The sequence below is a fragment of the Lemur catta genome, chromosome 6 (assembly GCF_020740605.2).
Source record: "Lemur catta isolate mLemCat1 chromosome 6, mLemCat1.pri, whole genome shotgun sequence".
Taxonomy (NCBI): domain Eukaryota; kingdom Metazoa; phylum Chordata; class Mammalia; order Primates; family Lemuridae; genus Lemur; species Lemur catta.
This window is the reverse complement of record NC_059133.1, coordinates 59,034,279-59,052,672: the sequence shown is the minus strand read 5'-3', so window position 1 is coordinate 59,052,672 and position 18,394 is coordinate 59,034,279. Positions and strand designations below refer to the sequence as shown.

Genomic DNA, 18,394 nt, shown 5'->3' with positions numbered 1-18,394 from the left:
TTTAACCTATAATTTCAATGTGAAACCAATCAAAATTCCTGTTAGACTTTTTAAGGATCCCAATGTACTTACTCTAACATTCATTTATTTGGAAGAATAAAGGCTAATGAATATCCAAGTCAACCTCTTTATAAGAAAAAGAGTAAAGGGGGGAAGATAATTGCCTTCTGAGATATTAGGAGATATTACAAGGCCATAGTAATAAAAAGAGTAAGGTGAAGAAACAGACCAATAGAATAGAATAGAGAGTTTAGAGAGAGAATAATGTACATACTGGAAACTAATATTTGATAAAGTTGCCACCAAATCAATGGGAAATATGTAGATTGTATAGTAGGTGGTGGAGAAACTAACTCATAATTTGAAGAAAATCAAATTGGATCCCTACCTAACACCACCACCACATTTATGTGGTGGACCTAAAGGCCGAAGATAAAACTATAAAGTTAATAGAAGAAATATCTTTGTGAGTTAGCATGGTAAACGATTTCTTAGACCTAATTTCAAAAGCAGAAAACATAAGGACAAAAAATGAATTTTGAATGAATATCATCAATATTAAGAGCTCATGTTCAATGCAGGATTTCATGGACTAAGATAACACAAATATGATAGAATAGAAGATATTTGTACTATCCAAAACTAACAAGAGATTTAACCTTAGATATACAAACAGCTGCAAAACAGCAAGTGGGGGGGGAATCTAATAAGAAAAACAGGCAAAGGATAAGAAGCAGCATGTATAGAAAAGGAAACTCATCTTACTAAGAATATCTGAAGAGATGCTCAAACTCATTAGTAAGTAAATAAATATAAGTTAAAACAGCAAAGAGATGTCACTTCACACCTGACAGACTACCAAATATTAGTTAGTTGGTGAGTATTTAGCTCTAGAGAAACCAGTATTTACTGGTTGTCAACCACTACCATGTAAGAGTATTTAATCAAATTATATATACAAACACTATGACCAGAAATTCTCCACCTGGGTAAAATTCTCTTTAAAATTGTCACATAAGCCTTAAGGAAACATGTATTAAAATGTTTATTGCAACCTTATTTTGGTGGTAGGATGTTGGAGGCAATCTTGGTTAGTTAGGAAATCCGTGGTACAACATTCTTTCATGTTAATTCTGTATGTGTCCTTGTGGTTTAGGTGTTTCCTGGAGAAAGCAGATACTTCAGTTGCGTTCTTTCATCCATTCAGCTAGCCTGTGCCTTTTGAGAGGTGCATTCAGTCTGTTCACAACTGATAGCATTGATATGTGGGATGTTGGCCTGTTCAATCTGTTGGGTAGTCCCTTATTGCTTTGTTTTACCTCTTCCTCTATTGTTTTATAGGAGTTGTGGAGGTTTTTTTGGAGGGGGCGGTTAGGTGAATTTATGCTGGTGTGTATCTGTTTTGCTGGTTTGTGTATAGTGCTGTTCTGAGTATTTCATGCAGAACAGATCTAGTCATGGTAAATTCCCTCAGTGTTTACTTGTCTGGAAAACACTATTTCTTCATCAATTGTAAAACTTAGTTTTGCAGGATACAAAATTCTAGGTTGGCAGTTGTTCTAACTCAGTTGAAGGTGGGGCCCCAATCCCTCGTGGCTTGTAAGGTTTCCACTGAGAAGTCTGCAGTTAGCCTGATGGGTTTTCCTTTGTGGGTTATTTGATGCTTTCATCTTGCTGCTTGCAGAACTTTCTTCTTCATTTTGACTTTAGCCAAGTTGATTACTGTGTCTTGGAGGTGACCTATTTGCTGTGAATCTTCCCAGTGTTTGATGTCCATCTTGCATCTGTATATCTGAAATTCTGATACCCAGGAAGTTTTCCTCAATAATTTCCTCAAATAGGTTTTCCATGCTTTTAGATCTTTCTTCTTTTCCCTTAGGGATACCTATAACTCTAATGTTAGTTTGCTTCATATACTCCCATATGTCTCTCAGTGATTGCTCCAACTTTTGTATATTCTTCTCCACCTCTTTGAATGACTGGGTTATCTCAAGAGCCCTGTCTTCAAGCTCTGAGATTCTTCCTTCTCCTTGGTTTAGCCTGTTGTTAAAGCTTTCTTCTGCATTTTGAAATTCCCTAAATGACTGTTTCATTTCTTTAAGTTCCATTATTTCCTTTCTTATGTTGTCTAACTCTGTAGTGACTATTTTATTTTTTTCATTGATTTCCTGAAATATTTTTTTGGCTTCTTTTTGTTGATTTTCAACTTTCTTTTCAATTCCATTCATCGTTTTTGCAATCCATATTCTGAATTCCATTTCTGTCATTTTGGCAATTTCCTTGTGGGTGTGGTCCCCTAATACAGCTGCATTGTGTTCCCTTGGGGGTGTTGAACTATTTTGTTTTCTCATGTTGCCAGGGTTCTTTTGCAAGTTTCTTCTCATTTAGCTCCTCTTCTCTCAGCTCTGTGTTGATAGGATTGCAAGGCACGTGCTCTCCTTTGCTGAAGACTCTCCCAAACCAAGTCCAGGAGTGATGGCTGCTCAGGGCTAGGAGTTGCTGAGTGAAGTGTTTGACCTCAGGGAGGTTCTGCCATCCCAGTAGTTATGGTGGGGAGTCAGTTGTATTGTCTTAGGGACCAGTCACCACTCTGGAGTCTCAGGAGTAGAATCAGGGACCCTGGAGCTACAGGGGCAGAGCCTCAGACTCAGGCACAGCAAGGGCTTCAGAGCTGGCTCTGGGAATTTGGGGACAGAGCCGCCCATATGAAGGGCTGTTCCACGACCACGAGGTCTGCATATGTGGGCCAGAGCTACTGGTCAGCCAAGGTTCTCTCCCCACTCCTAGGACCCACTGAGGCAATCACCCTGGCTTCTCAAGTGGTGCCTGTGGTGTCCAAGGCTCCTCCTTTATTCAGCTCCCACACAAGAGAGGAGTTGTGCCCAGTCCTCAGTCACAGGGCACAACATGGGGGAGTGACTGTTCCCTCCCTGGCCTTGATGGGGTAATGAGAAGGTTACTGCTGGATGGCTGGGTCCCATGCAGACCTGGCTCCATGCACCAGAGTGATCAAGGAATCATCAGTTGCAGAAGGCTGGGATTGGCAGGCACCAGATCTCTGCTGCACCTGCTCTCCAGTAGAATGTCTCTGCACAGACTCTGAGCAGCTCCCCAATCAGCCCAGAGGTCTGTAGTGGAAGAAGGAGACCCCCTCACAGATCAAGCTCCCTGTAACTTTTGTTTTTCTCTAAAAATATAGTGTTGCCTTGGGTTGCCTCTACCCAGTTGTCTTCACCTCTTCCAAGCCTTGTGAATTTTATTGGGACCCCCAGCTTAATCTCTGACATAGCAGGTGATACTCGTAAGAATCAGCCACACCCTGTTTTATTGGGTTGATAGATGCTGTAATGACCTATAGAGTTGTTCTCCCTGTTAGTGGTTGATGCTTGCATGACAGAGCTGAAGAGATATTCTTTTGTGCCTGTGATAAGCTCTAGTCCTTCAGGTGGAGTGCTTGAATGCCCCAGGATTTGGGACGGGCCCTGTAGTTCCCAGGGGATTGCTTGGACCCCACCACAGCATAAGTGAGTGGAGGAGCAAGGCTGGGCATGGTTACGTTGTGTGAACCTGGAAGGCTTTGCAAAGCCTCAGTAGGGCTCAGTTGTTTTCCTGGCTGCTAGGGGGAGCTGCTGGGAGGAGAGTCAAGGCAGGTTCTCCAGACTCAGAGGGCTGGTTGTCAGGGTGGGGCCACAAATCCCCAATGGCCTGGGCGCTATGCTTGTTTGCTATGGTGCCCCAAGCTGGGATCTTCCCCACCAGAGGATCCGCCCTAGTCCAACAGCACTGCTATGAGCCTCAGAAGGGCACCAAGTTTACTTCCTCAGTCTCTAGGGAAAGCCACAGGGAGGAGAGTCAAGGCGGGTTCTCCAGACCAGGAGGTCTGATCATGGGAGAGGGGCTGCAAATCCCCTCAGTCTGGGCACATGATGGTGCCATGCTTGGTTGCTATGGCACCCCAGGCTGGGATCTTCCCCTCCAGAGAACCCACCCTAGTTCAACAGTGTGGCTTTCCTGTGTGGGCAATGGACACTCTCCCAGACTGCCACATCTAGGACCCCCACAGTTTTCTCCCATCAGTTCTGCCTGTGTGGGCTCTTTCACCTCCCAAGTCCAACTCCCAAACATCCCCCTTTTGTCCCTAAGCAACCTGCTCGAGTCCAGGGTACACTGGATCTGGCCTGCATATCTGACCCACTGCTGTGTGTCTCCATGAAATGCTGTCAGGCAGGGAGCTCCCAGCTCAGGCACCCCAGGCTCACTGCAGGTCCTCAAGGGAGAAGGCATGGTCCCCACTCTCTGTGGAACCCTCAGACTCGAGAATACCCCAGCTTGGGGTGGGGGACAGCTACTTGCCAGCTTCTTGGCTCAGACTGCTCTCCCGGTTGCAGTGGGTGGGGGAGGGGTGGGAAATGATAAGCCCCTGAATGGAAAAAAGCCAGCTCCCTGGCCTCTTGGGTCACCCTCCTTGGAGGGGAGCCACGCACAGAATGTCCAAGCTCTGGGATCACACAAATCTCCCCCTCAATTCCATGGCTGCTGCAGTGCTTGGACTCATGGGGGTGGAAAAGCCTCTAAGTAATATGTTAGCCCACTGATCACCAAAGGAGTGTGGTGGGGAGGGAGGGATTCCCCTCTACCCTTTCACTGGGCTCTGAGCCTCTCTGGGTTTGATCCTTGCTGATATCTTTTTTACTTTATTCTCTTCCTTCTCTGCTTCGTGATTTTCCTCCATGAGGTCCCCAGCAGGGTGCGGCACTTCTCTCTATGATCTACACCTGAGCTGTGTCCCCCCTCTCCTCTCATTTATTGCAAGATACTAAATTATAAACAAGACCTAATGCCATGCCAAGCAAGGGTTAAGTCATGCACCCCCTTCACTTAAAGATAAACTATGTTCTAACTGCCACAAGATTTCTTCTTTTTCTCTAGCAGCTAAAAAACACTTGCCTTGAGATAAACAATATTAAAACCATTGCAGCTCACCAACTGCCAGACATTAACTAACTGACTCCTTCTGTTCCACAAGCCATACCTACAGTTTTAGTTGAGTTAGAGACTGATTTCAGTGACCTTCTGTAACCGGCTTCATAAGCAAGAAAACATTTTTATAGTGTGTTTTTTTTTTTTTGTAGTTCTCTTATGTTCCAAGTTCCCAGGCTAGTAAGATTTGCTGACCAGAACTTTATAACTTTCTGTTGCACTGATGCATTTTCTTTTGAGTTTCTTTCCCAGAAACAGCAGAGCCTCCTTGCAGTCACAAGATAACTACAAAGACTTACACCACCTATTTGTCCAGAGAAGACAAGATAAGCGATACCCCACCACAGACTGTGCCCAAGGACCCATTGAGCCTGTGCACAAGGCTGAAAGAATGACCAATATTAACCCCTAGCTCATTATAATACTAAAATCTCTACCCTGGGAGGGATTTGTCTGCCATTTTTTATCATGGGATGTATGTACTAGCATGATTTCTCACTGGGCTTGTGTGCCCTGTACTCCTCCCTAAACATATAATGATGCTCACTCCCCTCATGCATTATTCATTTCACCTCCAGAAAAACCCCTGACCCTGTTGATCGGAGAGGCAGATTTGAGGCAGTCCATACCTCCTCCTCCCAGTAGCTGTATCTCCTTCAATAAATCCTTTCTTCCTTGGCAATCCTCACTGTCTCATTAATTGGCTTTCTGTGCAGCAACAGTGAACCTCCCTTGTGGGTTCATTAACAATTTTACAGGTAAAAGACTATGGATCAGCCGGGCGCAGTGGCTCACGCCTGTAATCCTAGCCCTCTGGGAGCCCTCTGGGAGGCCGAGGTGGGTGGATTGCTCGAGGTCAGGAGTTCGAGACCAGCCTGAGCGAGACCCCATCTCTACTAAAAATAGAAATAAATTATCTGGACAACTAAAAATATATAGAGAAAAAAAATTAGCCGGGCATGGTGGTGCATGCCTGTAGTCCCAGCTACTCGGGAGGCTGAGGCAGTAGGATCACTTAAGCCCAGGAGTTTGAGGTTGCTGTGAGCTAGGCTGACGCCACGGCACTCACTCTAGCCTGGGCAACAAAGTGAGACTCTGTCTCAAAAAAAAAAAAAAAAAAAGACTATGGATCATGACCTGGTTCTGCCTGATTTTTACAGAGGATATGCACTGAGTGCCTCTGTGTTCTAAGTTTCACCTTTTGATATATAGAACCTAATTTTACTGCATTTTATTGTTGTCTCAACCCCCAAGTGAACATGGGATGTATGTAACATGTATGTTTGCTTATCATGCATGTGCATGACACCCTTTCATGAATATTCATAGCTTCTCCTATAACTTATTGAATACTGTCCCATCCATCTTCCCTTGATGTGCTCATTTTTGGTTTCTGCCAAAGGCTATGCTTCCCAGTTTGTTAGGGTGGCCACTCTGCAGGCTGCAATCCCTTATAATAAATAAAGCTTTCCTTGCTAAATTTATGAATTGTGTGACTTTTTCAGTCAACACACTAAACAGAAGAATTAATTTTGAATGACATGATAAATTCTTTATATCATTTGTATCATCTTATTTTTTACAATCATAAATATGATTTAAAACATAAAACAGGAAGGAAGGAGGGAAGTGTAGAGGCGAAGGGAACTTTCCCTCTGCCCTCTGAGGGTTTGATAATCTGAGTCTCTGTAATAAATTTGGCAGTAGACAGATTAACAGGAGAAAAAACATACAAATTTATTATGTCCCTATGCATGGGACCCTCACAAAATATGAAACTCAAAGAAGGGGCAGGTGGTTGAAACTTAAATATCAATTTGGGCTACAGAAAGAAATAGGGGCTTGAAAGTTACTGGAGAGTGGTATCAACAAGCTCTGGGATGGAGAGGGGAGAAATTGCACTTCAAACAAAAGTTGTCTTTTTATGCAGATAAAGTTTCTCAGGTATCAGTCTGCATAAGAATAGGTGAAAAGTCTGTGTGAGTGTGGTGTCTGGGCTTGGAGACCTTTAGTCTCCTCTCCTGACATATAAATTAATCTCTTTTGAGTACTGTAGATTCCAGGGAGGAGGGTATGGAGGATCTTCCTTCAGTCAAATAAAAGAAGCTTCAAAGAAAGCTCCTCCCTGCACTTTGGAAGAGTTGGAGGAGGGGGTAATGTCAGAGAGACCTTGGTTCTGAGGCTGCTTCTCTAATTCAAAGTACTCAATATGTCAAAGTGCCATACTTGGGGTATCATTTTCTCTGTTTTGTTTTTTGATTTTTTGGGTTTTTAGTTTGTTTGTTTGTTTGAGACAGAGTCTCACTCTGTTGCCCAGGTAGAGTGCAGCGGTGTCATCATAGCTCAGAGCTCATTGCAATCTCAAACTCCTGGGCTCAAGTGATCCTCCTGCCTCAGTCTTCTGCCTCAGTCCCCAAGTAGCTGGGACTACAGGTATGCACCACCACACCCGGCTGATTTTTCTATTTTAGTAGAGACAGGGTCTCTTGCTTAGGCTGGTCTCAAACTTCCAAGCTCAAGCGATCCTCCCGCCTCGGCCTCCCAGAGTGCTAAGATTGCAAGTGTGAGACACCACACCTGGCCTGGGGTATCATTTTCTGTGCCCCAACAGAAGGAAGAGAGAAAGAAAGGAAAGGAGAGACAGAGGGAAGATAGTTCAAGCTTTAGAACTAGGATACCTTGGAACACTATATTTTCATCTTTAGATACCATTGGCCACCCACCCTGGAAAAGTGAGGCAATAGGAGAAGCACACATCAAGGCAGGGGAGCAGCACTGCCTGTGGAGATCCACAAAGGTTGACAGGATCTTTGGTTGCCATCCCCACAGTGGTATAGTGGGTTAAAAAATGACAGCTATTATAAATCATGAAAGATTCAAGTTGCAGCAATACTAGCTCAAGCATTATCAATGAAGATGTGATTATTAACATTCATTCTTGTGAAGATGACAATCCATTTACAGAGTAAATGTGGGTGGAAAATGAAGATGAATTCAACAGACAAAAAGAAAAGGAGTTACAGGAAGAAGAATTTATTGAATGCTCTTTCTAAGAAATGCTGGAAGAGGAAGAACAAGAGTGTTTTATTCCAGCTCGAGATTTCCCATGAACTATGGACCAAATCCAAATCTAATTTAATGACCTTATTGTCAGTGATGACTATTCTCTAGAAGATATTGTGGTCAGAAACAATCTGAATCCAAATGCAAGGAAGTTTTTACTTTGGGTGAAATACTAAAATATTTGAGTAGATGGTGGAGGATTTGGATTGTCTTTTTTGAGACAAAAGGATTCCTTAGGGTTAACAAAAACTTGTTAATGTCTAAACTTTTTTTAAAATGAGTACTTTTAAATTAATTTCTAATTGTTAAGCAGATCTCTCAGTTCAGACTTAAAGTTGTGCTTGTCCCCATCAAAAATAATTCTCATTTTTTGGAGGAAGGCCTGTTAGTTAATTTGAAATAATTTATCATAGACAAGTATGTCTTTGGTTACTGAGGTTAGAAGGTCAGATCAGATGAGATCTAGTCCTGGTTTTTATGGTACATTATCATGTTAGAAACGTTAAATTCATGGAGACATACAGGGAAAACACCATGTGAAGACAGAGATTGGAGTAATGAAACTGAGAGTCAAGGAACGACAAGAATTGCCAGCAACCCTGGAAGCTAAGAGAAGAACATGGAACATATTATCCCTCAGAGCCTTCAGAAAGAATCAGCACCTTGATTTCAGACTTCTAGCCTCCAGGACCATGAGAAAATAAGTTTCTGTTGTTTTAAGCCTATATATATTCCTGCTCCTAATATTACATCTGAGGTAGTATGTGATTTGAGAATTGCCTCTTATTCTAAGGAGTCACTACATCATAGCTATGCCTGTGTGAAATCTAACATTTGACCAACTCATAATCCAATTAACAAAGAGATTATAACATTATGATTTGAGTGGTGCTTCTCCTTGCGTTGTTAACAATCACAACAATAGCTTGCTGCACAACTTTTCTTTCAACAAAGCTAGAACAGTTTTGGCTTCTTAAACTTTATATTTGGGTAACTTAAGCTTGCTATACATGTTTGGTGTGAATAGTGTTTAAGTTGAAGATATTATAGCAAGAGGAACATTGGAAAATATACTAACACATGGAAATTAAACAACATGCTTTTGAATGACGAGTAGGTCAATGAAGAGATTAAGAAGGAAATTTAAAAATTTTTTGAAACAAATGAAAATGAAAACAGAACATATCAAAACCAATGGGAGTTCACACCTGTAATCCTAGTACTCTGGGAGGCCGAGGCAGGCAGATTGTTTGAGCTCAGGAGTTCAAGACCAGCCTGAGCAAGAGCAAGACCCCGTCTCTACTAAAAATAGAAAGAAATTATATGGACAGCTAAAAATATATAGTGAAAAATTAGCCAGGCATCGTGGTGCATGCCTGTATTTCCAGCTACTCAGGAGGCTGAGGCAGGAGGATTGCTTGAGCCCAGGAGTCTGAGGTTGCTGTGAGCTAGGCTGACGCCATGGCACTCTAGCCTGGGCAACAGAGTGAGACTTTGTCTCAAAAAAAAAAAAAAAAAGAAACAATGGGATACAGAAAAAGCAATAATAAGAGGAAAAGTTATAGCAATAAGTGCCTACATCTAAAAAGTATAAAAGCTTCAAATAAACAATCTAATGATTCATCTCAAAGAACTAGAAAAACAGGAGCAAACCAAACCCAAAATTAGTAGAAGAAACAAAATAAAGATCAAAACAGAAATAAATGAAATTGAAACAAAAAAATACAAAAGATCAAAGAAATGAAAGTTGGTTTTTTGAAAAGATAAACAATTTTTTTTTTGAAACAGAGTCTCACTCTGTTGCTCAGGCTAGAGTGCCGTGGCATCAGCCTAGCTCACAGCAACCTCAAACTCCTGGGCTCAAGCGATCCTCCTGCCTCAGCCTCCCAAGTAGCTGGGACTACAGGCAGGCACCACCACACTCAGCTAATTTCTTTCTATTTTTAGTAGAGATAGGGTCTCGCTCTTGCTCAGGCTGGTCTCAGACTCCTGAGCTCAAGCAATCCTCCTATCTCAGCCTCCCAGAGTTCTATGATTACAGATGTAAGCCACCTCACCTGGCCCTTTTTTTTAATATTTTTTATGAAAGGGGGGTTGTGAGGAGGGGTATTCAGTTTCCTTATTTTGTTGTTGTTGAGATGGAGTCTTGCTCTATCACCCTCGGTAGAGTATAGTGGCATCATCGTAGCTCATTGCAACCTCCAACTCCTGGGCTCAAGCGATCCTTCTGCCTCCAAGATAAACTATTGACATACCATTAGCCAGACTAAGAAAAAAAGGGGGAGGGACCCAAATAAATAAAAACAGAGATGAAAAAGGAGGCATTACAACTGATACAGCAGAAATCCAAAGGATCATTATAGACTACTATAAGCAACTATATGCCAATAAATTGGAAAACCTAGAAGAAATGGATAAATTCCTAGGCACAAACAACCTACCATGATTTAACCAGGAAGAAATCCAAAACATGAACAAACCAATAGTAAGTAATGAGATAGAAGCAGTAATAAAAACCTCCTATCAAAGAAAAGCCCAGGACCCGATGACTTCACTGCTAAATTCTACCAAGCATTCAAAGATCTAACACCAATCCTACTTAAACTATTCCAAAAAATCAAGGAAGAGAGAATACTCCCAAACTCATTCTATGAAGCCAGTATCACCCCGATACCAAAACCAAAGACACAACCAAAAAAGATAACTATAGGCCAATATCTCTGATGAACATATGTGCAAAAATTCTCAAAAAAATATAAGCAAACTAAATTCAACAACACATTAAAAAGATTATATTCATCATGATCAAGTGGAATTCATCCCAAGGATGCAAGTATGGTTCAACATATGCAAATCAATCAATATTATACATCATATCAACAGAACAAAAGACAAAAACCATATGGTCGTTTCAACTGATGCTGAAAAAGTATACAATAAAATTCAACAACTCTTCATAATAAAAAAAAAAACCTCTCAAAAAACTAGGTATAGAAGGAACTTACCAACACAGTAAAAGCTATATATGACAGACTCACAGCAATTATCATACTGAATGGGAAAAACTGAAAGCTTTTCCTCTAAGATCTGGAACAAGATAAAGATGTCCACTTTCACCACTGTTATTCAACATAGTACTGAAAGTTCTAGCTAGAGCAACAGACAAGAGAAAGAAATAAAGGGCATCCAAATTGGAAAGGAATAAGTCAAATTATCCTTGTCTGCAGACAGTACGATCTTCTATCTTGAAAAACCTAAATCCTCTACAAAAAAAAATTAGAACTCATAATCAAATTTAGTAAAGTTGCAGGATACAAAATCAACACACAAAAATCAGTAGCATTTCTATATGCTGCACTCTAGCCCTGGTGACAGAGTGAGACCCTGTCTCAAAAAATAAAATAAAATATTGTAAAAAACAAAACCACACATTTTTTCCAAAATATTTTTTTACATAGTAGTAGAACTGGAAAAAAAAAAGAAATATTGGTCTCCCTAGGGCCTCTTGATGACTCAACCCACTGAAACAAGAGATAAAGGGGAGGAGTAGTTGGCCCTGGAGAACCCATTCAGAATCAGAACAGGCCTCCTGCTTCAGGGCCTCTCCAGGGACCTCCCTCACTCTCTAAGGTCTAGAGCTGAGATGAAGTCCCTCTTGCCATTGTTAATTGGGAGGCAGAATCAAGAAGTCTTCCTTTTGGACAAAAGACTATGGAGATATTTCCTTGCTCAGAAGTTTCCCCCTTGAATTCTCTAAGGGAAGGACAAAGATGAGGGAAGCCCACAGAGCCCTAATCATATCTGTGGCTCTTGTTCCAGTGTTGGAAATGGTGTCATACAGGTATCCTCCACTGAGAGCATCTGTTGTTGGCCTCAAGAGCTCAGGCGAATACAAATCTCCTTCGCATTCAAATCCCTCTTCTCCTAAAGCTATCCACTCTGACAACCCACAAGGGTACAAGCCACGAATAGAGATCAAATTCTCACTTATGACCTCCCTGAGTTAGCCATCAATAGGGGAGGGGCTAGCTAGTTTACCTTCCTCTGGTCTAGACTAAACCCTATAACTGCCCATTTTACCAGGTGTTCTTTTTTTCTCCTCCCTATTTTTGGCTTTTAATGTCCAAGAAGATGGTCCAAATTTGACTTGGCTTTATTCAAATCCACTGGTAGCAATTCAGAAAATAGCCGTCTTTGTGGACTCTCATGTTAAGTTCTGAGATTGCAGTGAAAACTGTAGACATCATAGATTCACAGAAACCCTGGAATGGGAAGGCTTTGGAATGACTGAAATACACAGCCCTCACCTCCATTTGAGAACTTCCCCTGCCTGGCTTCCATAAAACCAGCACACTTATGAGCCACTTCTGCTTAGGTTGACACACAGGGGAGAAGGGGTTTCTATTCAGTACCAGAGACTTCCAAGGAAGACTGTTTCCCCATCTTTACAATTTCTAAGTTGGAATGGACTTCAGAAACCATCTAATTTTCCCAGATTGTTTTTTTGTTTGTTTGTTTTGATTTGGTTTTGTTTTTTGAGAAACTTAAGTGACTTGCTCACAAGCTTACAGTGGCAGAGAAAGGACTTGGGCCATCCTCAGGTGTCACGATACCTCCATCAATCACTGGGACACTCATAGTGTGTCAGCCAGATGGTCAACCAAAACGTTTATTGCTTATTGACCACACCAGCCGGCCCTCCTGTGGCTGTGCTCAGTTCCTTTGGAACTGGAAAATAGCACTTCTCAGTGCTCTGGAATCCCCAACTCCCGTCCTTTCCTTCTCCAGTGTGAATAATCCCTGTGCTCTGCTCTTTCCTTTCTAGGTCTGGTTCTCTAAACTCTTTCTCACCACCTTCTCCACCGTGGCTGAGGTTACTGCCCTGAGCCGGTGAGGACTGCTGCAGTCTGACATGGCAAGGCTGCCTCTGCCACATAATCTGTCCTGGGTCTGCCCTGAAGCTTTACTCGCAGCGCGTCATCCCCAGGCAGACTCTGCAAGTGCCGACCCATCTGCGCATCCTCTTTAGCTCTTGTCCCTCTGAAGGGAAACTTGAATGCTCCATGGAAGTCAGCAACATAACCACAGTCACTGTGTTTGTTCTCATAGGACTATCCAACAACCCCCAAAGCCAGGCTCTGCTCTTTGTGCTGTTCCTGGTGGTTTACCTCTTGACCCTCCTGGGGAACCTGCTGATGCTGCTGGTGATTAGTACCGATTCCCACCTCCACACTCCCATGTACTTCTTCCTGAGACACCTCTCCTTCCTGGACGCCTTCTATTCCTCAGTCATCGTGCCTAAACTGCTACAGAACCTTCTTTCTAAGTGGAAGACTACATCCCTCCTCGAGTGTTTCAGCCAGATCTCCCTGGTCATATTTTCCGGGGCCACTGAAGCCTGCCTCCTCTCTGTCATGGCCTATGACAGGTTTCAGGCTGTGTGCCACCCACTGTTGTATGTGGTGGCTATGAACAGGAGGGTATGTGCTGGCCTGGTGGGGGCCTCTTGGGCCATAGGAATGGGGACTGGCCTAATTAACACCCTGCTCCTGGCTCAGCAGCACTTCTGCGGCCCCAACCTTGTCCGCAGTTATACCTGCGAGCTTCCTCCAGTGCTCTTGCTGGCCTGTTCTGACCCCCACACTAGCATCGCCTCCATCCTGACCACCATGGCAGTCCTGGGCCTGGGCACCCTTGTCCTGTTGCTGGGCTCCTACAGCCGCATCATCATGACAGCCTTGAGGATCAACTCTGCCACGGGTCGGAGCAAGATCTTCTCCACCTGCTCTTCTCATTTCCTGGTAGTCGCCATCTTTTATGGTTCAGGACTCTTCAGGTAAGTCATACTGTACCACCTGAATGTAAACGCTGGGTATTCCTTATGCTACAGTGGCCTTGGTCTGTAGAACAGCGCATTGCAAAGCAGCAGAAAATTCAAAAGGCCTAGGCTCTAGTGCCAGCTCTGCTGTGGACTTGCTGTGTGAATTGTAAAGAATCCATTTTCTTTCTTTCTTTCTTTCTTTCTTTCTTTCTTTCTTTCTTTCTTTCTTTCTTTCTTTCTTTCTTTCTTTCTTTCTTTCTTTCTTTGGAGAGAGAGTCTCGCTCTTTTTGCCCTGGCTAGAGTGCCGTGGCGTCAGCCTAGCTCACAGCAACCTCAAACTCCTGGGCTTAAGCAATCCTTCTGCCTCAGCCTCCCGAGTAGCTGGGACTACAGGCATGTACCACCATGCCCGGCTAATTTTTTCTGTATACTTTTAGTTGTCCAGATAATTTCTTTCTATTTTTTTTTTTTTTTAGTAGAGACGGGGTCTTGCTCTTGCCCAGTCTGGTCTCGAACTCCTGACCTCGAGCAATCCTCCCGCCTCAGCCTCCCAGAGTGCTAGGATTACAGGCGTGAGCCACCCTGCCTGCTGTCCATTTTCTTTCTAATCCCCCAATTGTCCGTTCTGAAAAATGAGCTTAGACAAAGATTTTTCTGCTTTGTTGACCTATGATTTGGCAGTTCTCAAAAAAAATCAGAAAGCTTTTGGTAGATTTTTATTTCAGTGCTAGACACAAAAATAAAACCTATCCTTGAAACAGATGCCATCTTTCTTTCCTACTAGAAGATGATGTCCCCGAAGTTTGTTTATGTTACAGCCACTTATTAGGTGCCTAATATACACCAGCTGCTTTACATGGTCAGGCTCAATTTTAGTATCCATCACACTATAAGAGAGGTATTATTAACCCAATATCAGGTAAAGAGCCTGAGTTTTGGGAGTAACCAGATAATTTCTAGACAGTCACAGCACAAGCTGGTAATGGAGCCATAAGTTGAACCAAGATTCATGCTCTCTCCTACCATGCTTCTCTCAAACATGAGCACCTCTAGCTGAGGAGTCCTCCCTCACTAGGAGACAGAATAACTTGTGTCTGTGCTTTCTACTAGTGAACCAAAGGAAGGTGGATTTGCACAAATTGCTCGATGCTTTTCTCACCTGCTTATGATTTGGAGAGAAGTCAGGAGGTGGAAATGGATAATAAGGAACAGTCCAGGAGAGCTCACCTGAGCTGTGGACAAACCTCTTCATCTCCCTCTGTCTCAGTTTCCTCATGCACCATAAGAGGCATAATTACCTACTTCACAGAAATGTTAGGAAGGATAAATTCGATGATAAAAAATAGTCTGGGTGCAGTGGCTCACACCTGTAATCCCAGCACTTTGGGAGGCCAAGGTGGGAGGATTGCTTGACCACGGGAGTTTGAGACTGAGCAACACAATGAGACACCATCTCTACAAAAAATAAGAGAAATTAGCCCAGCATGGTGGCATGCACCTGTAGTCCCAGCTACTCAGGAAGCTGAGGCAGGATTGCTCAAGCCCAGGAGTCCAGGATTACATAGAGCTATGATTGTGCCACTGCACTTGAGCCTGGGCAACAGAGGGAGACTTTGCCTCTAAAAAAAAGGAATGGCTATCTTTTACAACGAAACACACCAGAACCCACAAGGAACATTCTTGGGATAGTCTATACTTATTCCAATGGTGATGGTGTCATTGCAAAATATAATAATAAAAACAGTGCCAGGCCGGGCGCAGTGGCTCACGCCTGTAATCCTAGCACTCTGGGAGGCCGAGGCGGGTGGATCATTCGAGGTCAGGAGTTCAAGACCAGCCTGAGCAAGAGCGAGACCCCCATCTCTACTAAAAATAGAAAGAAATTAGCTGGCCAACTAAAAATATATATAGAAAAAATTAGCTGGGCATGGTGGCGCATGCCTGTAGTCCCAGCTACTCAGGAGGCTGAGGCAGTAGGATTGCTTGAGCCCAGGAGTTTGAGGTTGCTTTGAGCTACGCTGACGCCACGGCACTCACTCTAGCTGGGCAACAGAGTGAGACTCTGTCTCAAAAAAAAAAAAACATAAAAAAATAAAAAAAAATAAAAACAGTGCTTATTTGAAAAATACTCCCAGTGGTACTTAGCAAATTTTTAATCTTGTTTTAGAATTGTCTTGTGCTTAATATGTTTTCATCTCCCACTTTACCAGTTTGCACTTATTTTCCAAATCAAAGAAAAATGCAACTAAAAGGACAAATGTTTGTTCCCTAAGCATTATAGAAATAATATGCTATGATTCTGAGGGTAATTCCAAGAGCCATAAATGTCAGAAGCAATCACAGCATTTTGGACTAAGCATATAATTTTGTAAGAACAGTCATCACAAGATGAGAACATAGTGTGACTGTACTGTTGTGTATATAGGGAAAAAAGAGAAAAACTCCTCAGATTATCATCATAACTATTCAGGAACAATGCTTTGAAGAGTATGAAGTTCTATGGAAATGCATGAAATTATTATTATTAGTTCTAACCTGCAGCCCTTGATATGCCACAGAACTTTCTTTTTCCTCAGGGCAGTTCCTATAACTTTCTGTGTGAGATCACTCATGTTTGGAGGCATGTGAAGGCAAAAATGACGGACTTTTCACAAATCAGACAGTCATTTCTAGATGCCACCATCAAAGATAATCAATTCAGCTCTGATGACCCCCTTTGCAGCGTCTTTGCAGGGATGGGGTGGACCGTTGCTGCCAACAGCATTGTCGTCATTGTCATTATCTCAGTTTGCTTCTTTGTCCAATTCCTTTCAAGGTACATGACTCCAACATCTGGCTCAGCCCTGGAGCAAGTGCTATCTTTGCAGTACAGTGTGGTAACCCCAATGCTAAACCCCCTCATCTACAGTCTAAAGAACCAAGAGGTAAAGACAGCTCTGAAGAGGATGCTGGCCAGGAAGTCCAGGCTTACCTTCTAACCCAGGCTCTCCTGCCTCGCCAGGAGGAAACATTAGTGGGAGAAGAAGAGGCAGGAAAAGCTATCAGCACTCAGCTAGAGATCTGCACTCACCCCTTTCCACAACAGAGGCCTTAACTTCTCTTCCTCCAGGGCCCTGCTCCCTTCCAAGAGACAGGGGGAAACTTCCACAGAGCAGATGATACCCCTCCTCCGGGGGCCAAGTCACTCCACAAGAAAATCTCCAGGGCTTCACTGGCCATTTCTATGGCTGTTACCCTTCCCTCTCGTTTCTTGACCTTTTTACCCTTCATCTTTCTACCTCTCCCTCTCCCTTTTAATTTTGTCTGTTCACAAAAGGTAAATCAACCTATCAGACCACTAGCAAATATCTCGCTGCATTCTGGGACAGTCCCATCTTAGCACTGTGAGATCCAACTCCCGCTTTGTTTCCATCCTGAAAGACCCTGGAAAGATGTACATCTTCATAATACCTTGGAAAGAAATAAAATAAGCGTGTCTATTGATTTCATCCTTAACAAGTAGCACCTAAAGTAGAGCCTAGCAAATAGCAAATCCTCAATAGCCATTTGTTGGCAAATTAAGAAACATATGAAAGAATGAATGTGGATCCATCTGAAGAGTCTTTTCTTGTGTGTGATCCTAGAAAATGGGAGGAGGTGAGTATTCCCCTTTAGAGTATGAGGGTCTCAAGAGCAAAACCTCTGTCTAATAGCTTCTGTATCCCAGGTGTCTAGTAAATCCTGTCATCTAATAGTTAGATAAATGAAGAAAAAATGAGAGAGAGAGAGAAAGGGGAGGGGGAAAAGAACATATAAAAAAATATTGAATTTTATCTAATAAAATTTCTGCCTCTATAACAAGATAGGGGCTGGGCGCGGTGGCTCATGCCCGTAATCCTAGCACTCTGGGAGCCGAGGCGGGAGGATCGTTTGAGCTCAGGAGTTCGAGACCAGCCTGAGCAAGAGTGAGACTCTGTCTCTACTAAAAATAGAAAGAATTTATATGGACAGCTAAAATATATATATAGACAAATTAGCCGGGCATGGTGGCACATGCCTGTAGTCCCAGCTATTTGGGAGGCTGAGGCAGGAGGATTGCTTGAGTCCAGGAGTTTGAGGTTGCTGTGAGCTAGCCTGATGCCACAGCACTCTAGCCCAGGCAACAAAGTGAGACTCTGTCTCAAAAAAAAAAAAACAAGATAGATGTCAGAGGTAGCAGGGAAGAGAAATCAGGACAGGAAGAAAGAAAGAGACTCCATGTTGTCGGGGCTCCATCCCGAGTCCCTCTATCACAGAGCTCAGTGAATGCTCTGCACGCTGACAGCCCCCGCCCAGAACCTCTGCGCCTCCCACCTTAGCCTGGACCACTTCCGGTCACCACCCTGGCTCGGGACCTTGTTCCAGGCCCAGAGGAGAGAGAAGGAGTTGGAGAAAGCAGAACAGATGCTTTGCCATCCCACCTCCTATTCAGCTCCCAAGAAAGTTTTTGGAAAGAGAACAGCAGTTTCTTGTCTTGCTTCTACCCAAAGGCCAAGATCTGCATCTATCAAG

General features: G+C 43.1%; 1 protein-coding gene and 1 pseudogene across 1 annotated transcript; both read left to right on the top strand.

The window, feature by feature from the left end:
* Positions 1–7,847: 7,847 nt before the first annotated feature.
* Positions 7,848–8,228, top strand: LOC123640451 (annotated as a pseudogene).
* A 4,878-nt stretch (positions 8,229–13,106) lies between these two features.
* On the top strand, positions 13,107–16,842 carry LOC123640450 (olfactory receptor 8S1). The gene is made up of 2 exons (XM_045555059.1): positions 13,107–13,879; positions 16,680–16,842. Exons 1-2 carry the CDS (start codon positions 13,107–13,109, stop codon positions 16,840–16,842), a joined length of 936 nt encoding a protein of 311 aa, XP_045411015.1.
* Positions 16,843–18,394: the final 1,552 nt, after the last annotated feature.

Bases quoted from the DNA above. Each gene is read 5' to 3' on its own strand.
- LOC123640450 (XM_045555059.1), top strand. From the start codon at position 13,107: ATGGAAGTCAGCAACATAACCACAGTCACTGTGTTTGTTCTCATAGGA. The intron at 13,880-16,679 runs GTAAGTCATACT...ATTCCTTTCAAG, and splicing joins TATGGTTCAGGACTCTTCAG to GTACATGACTCCAACATCTG.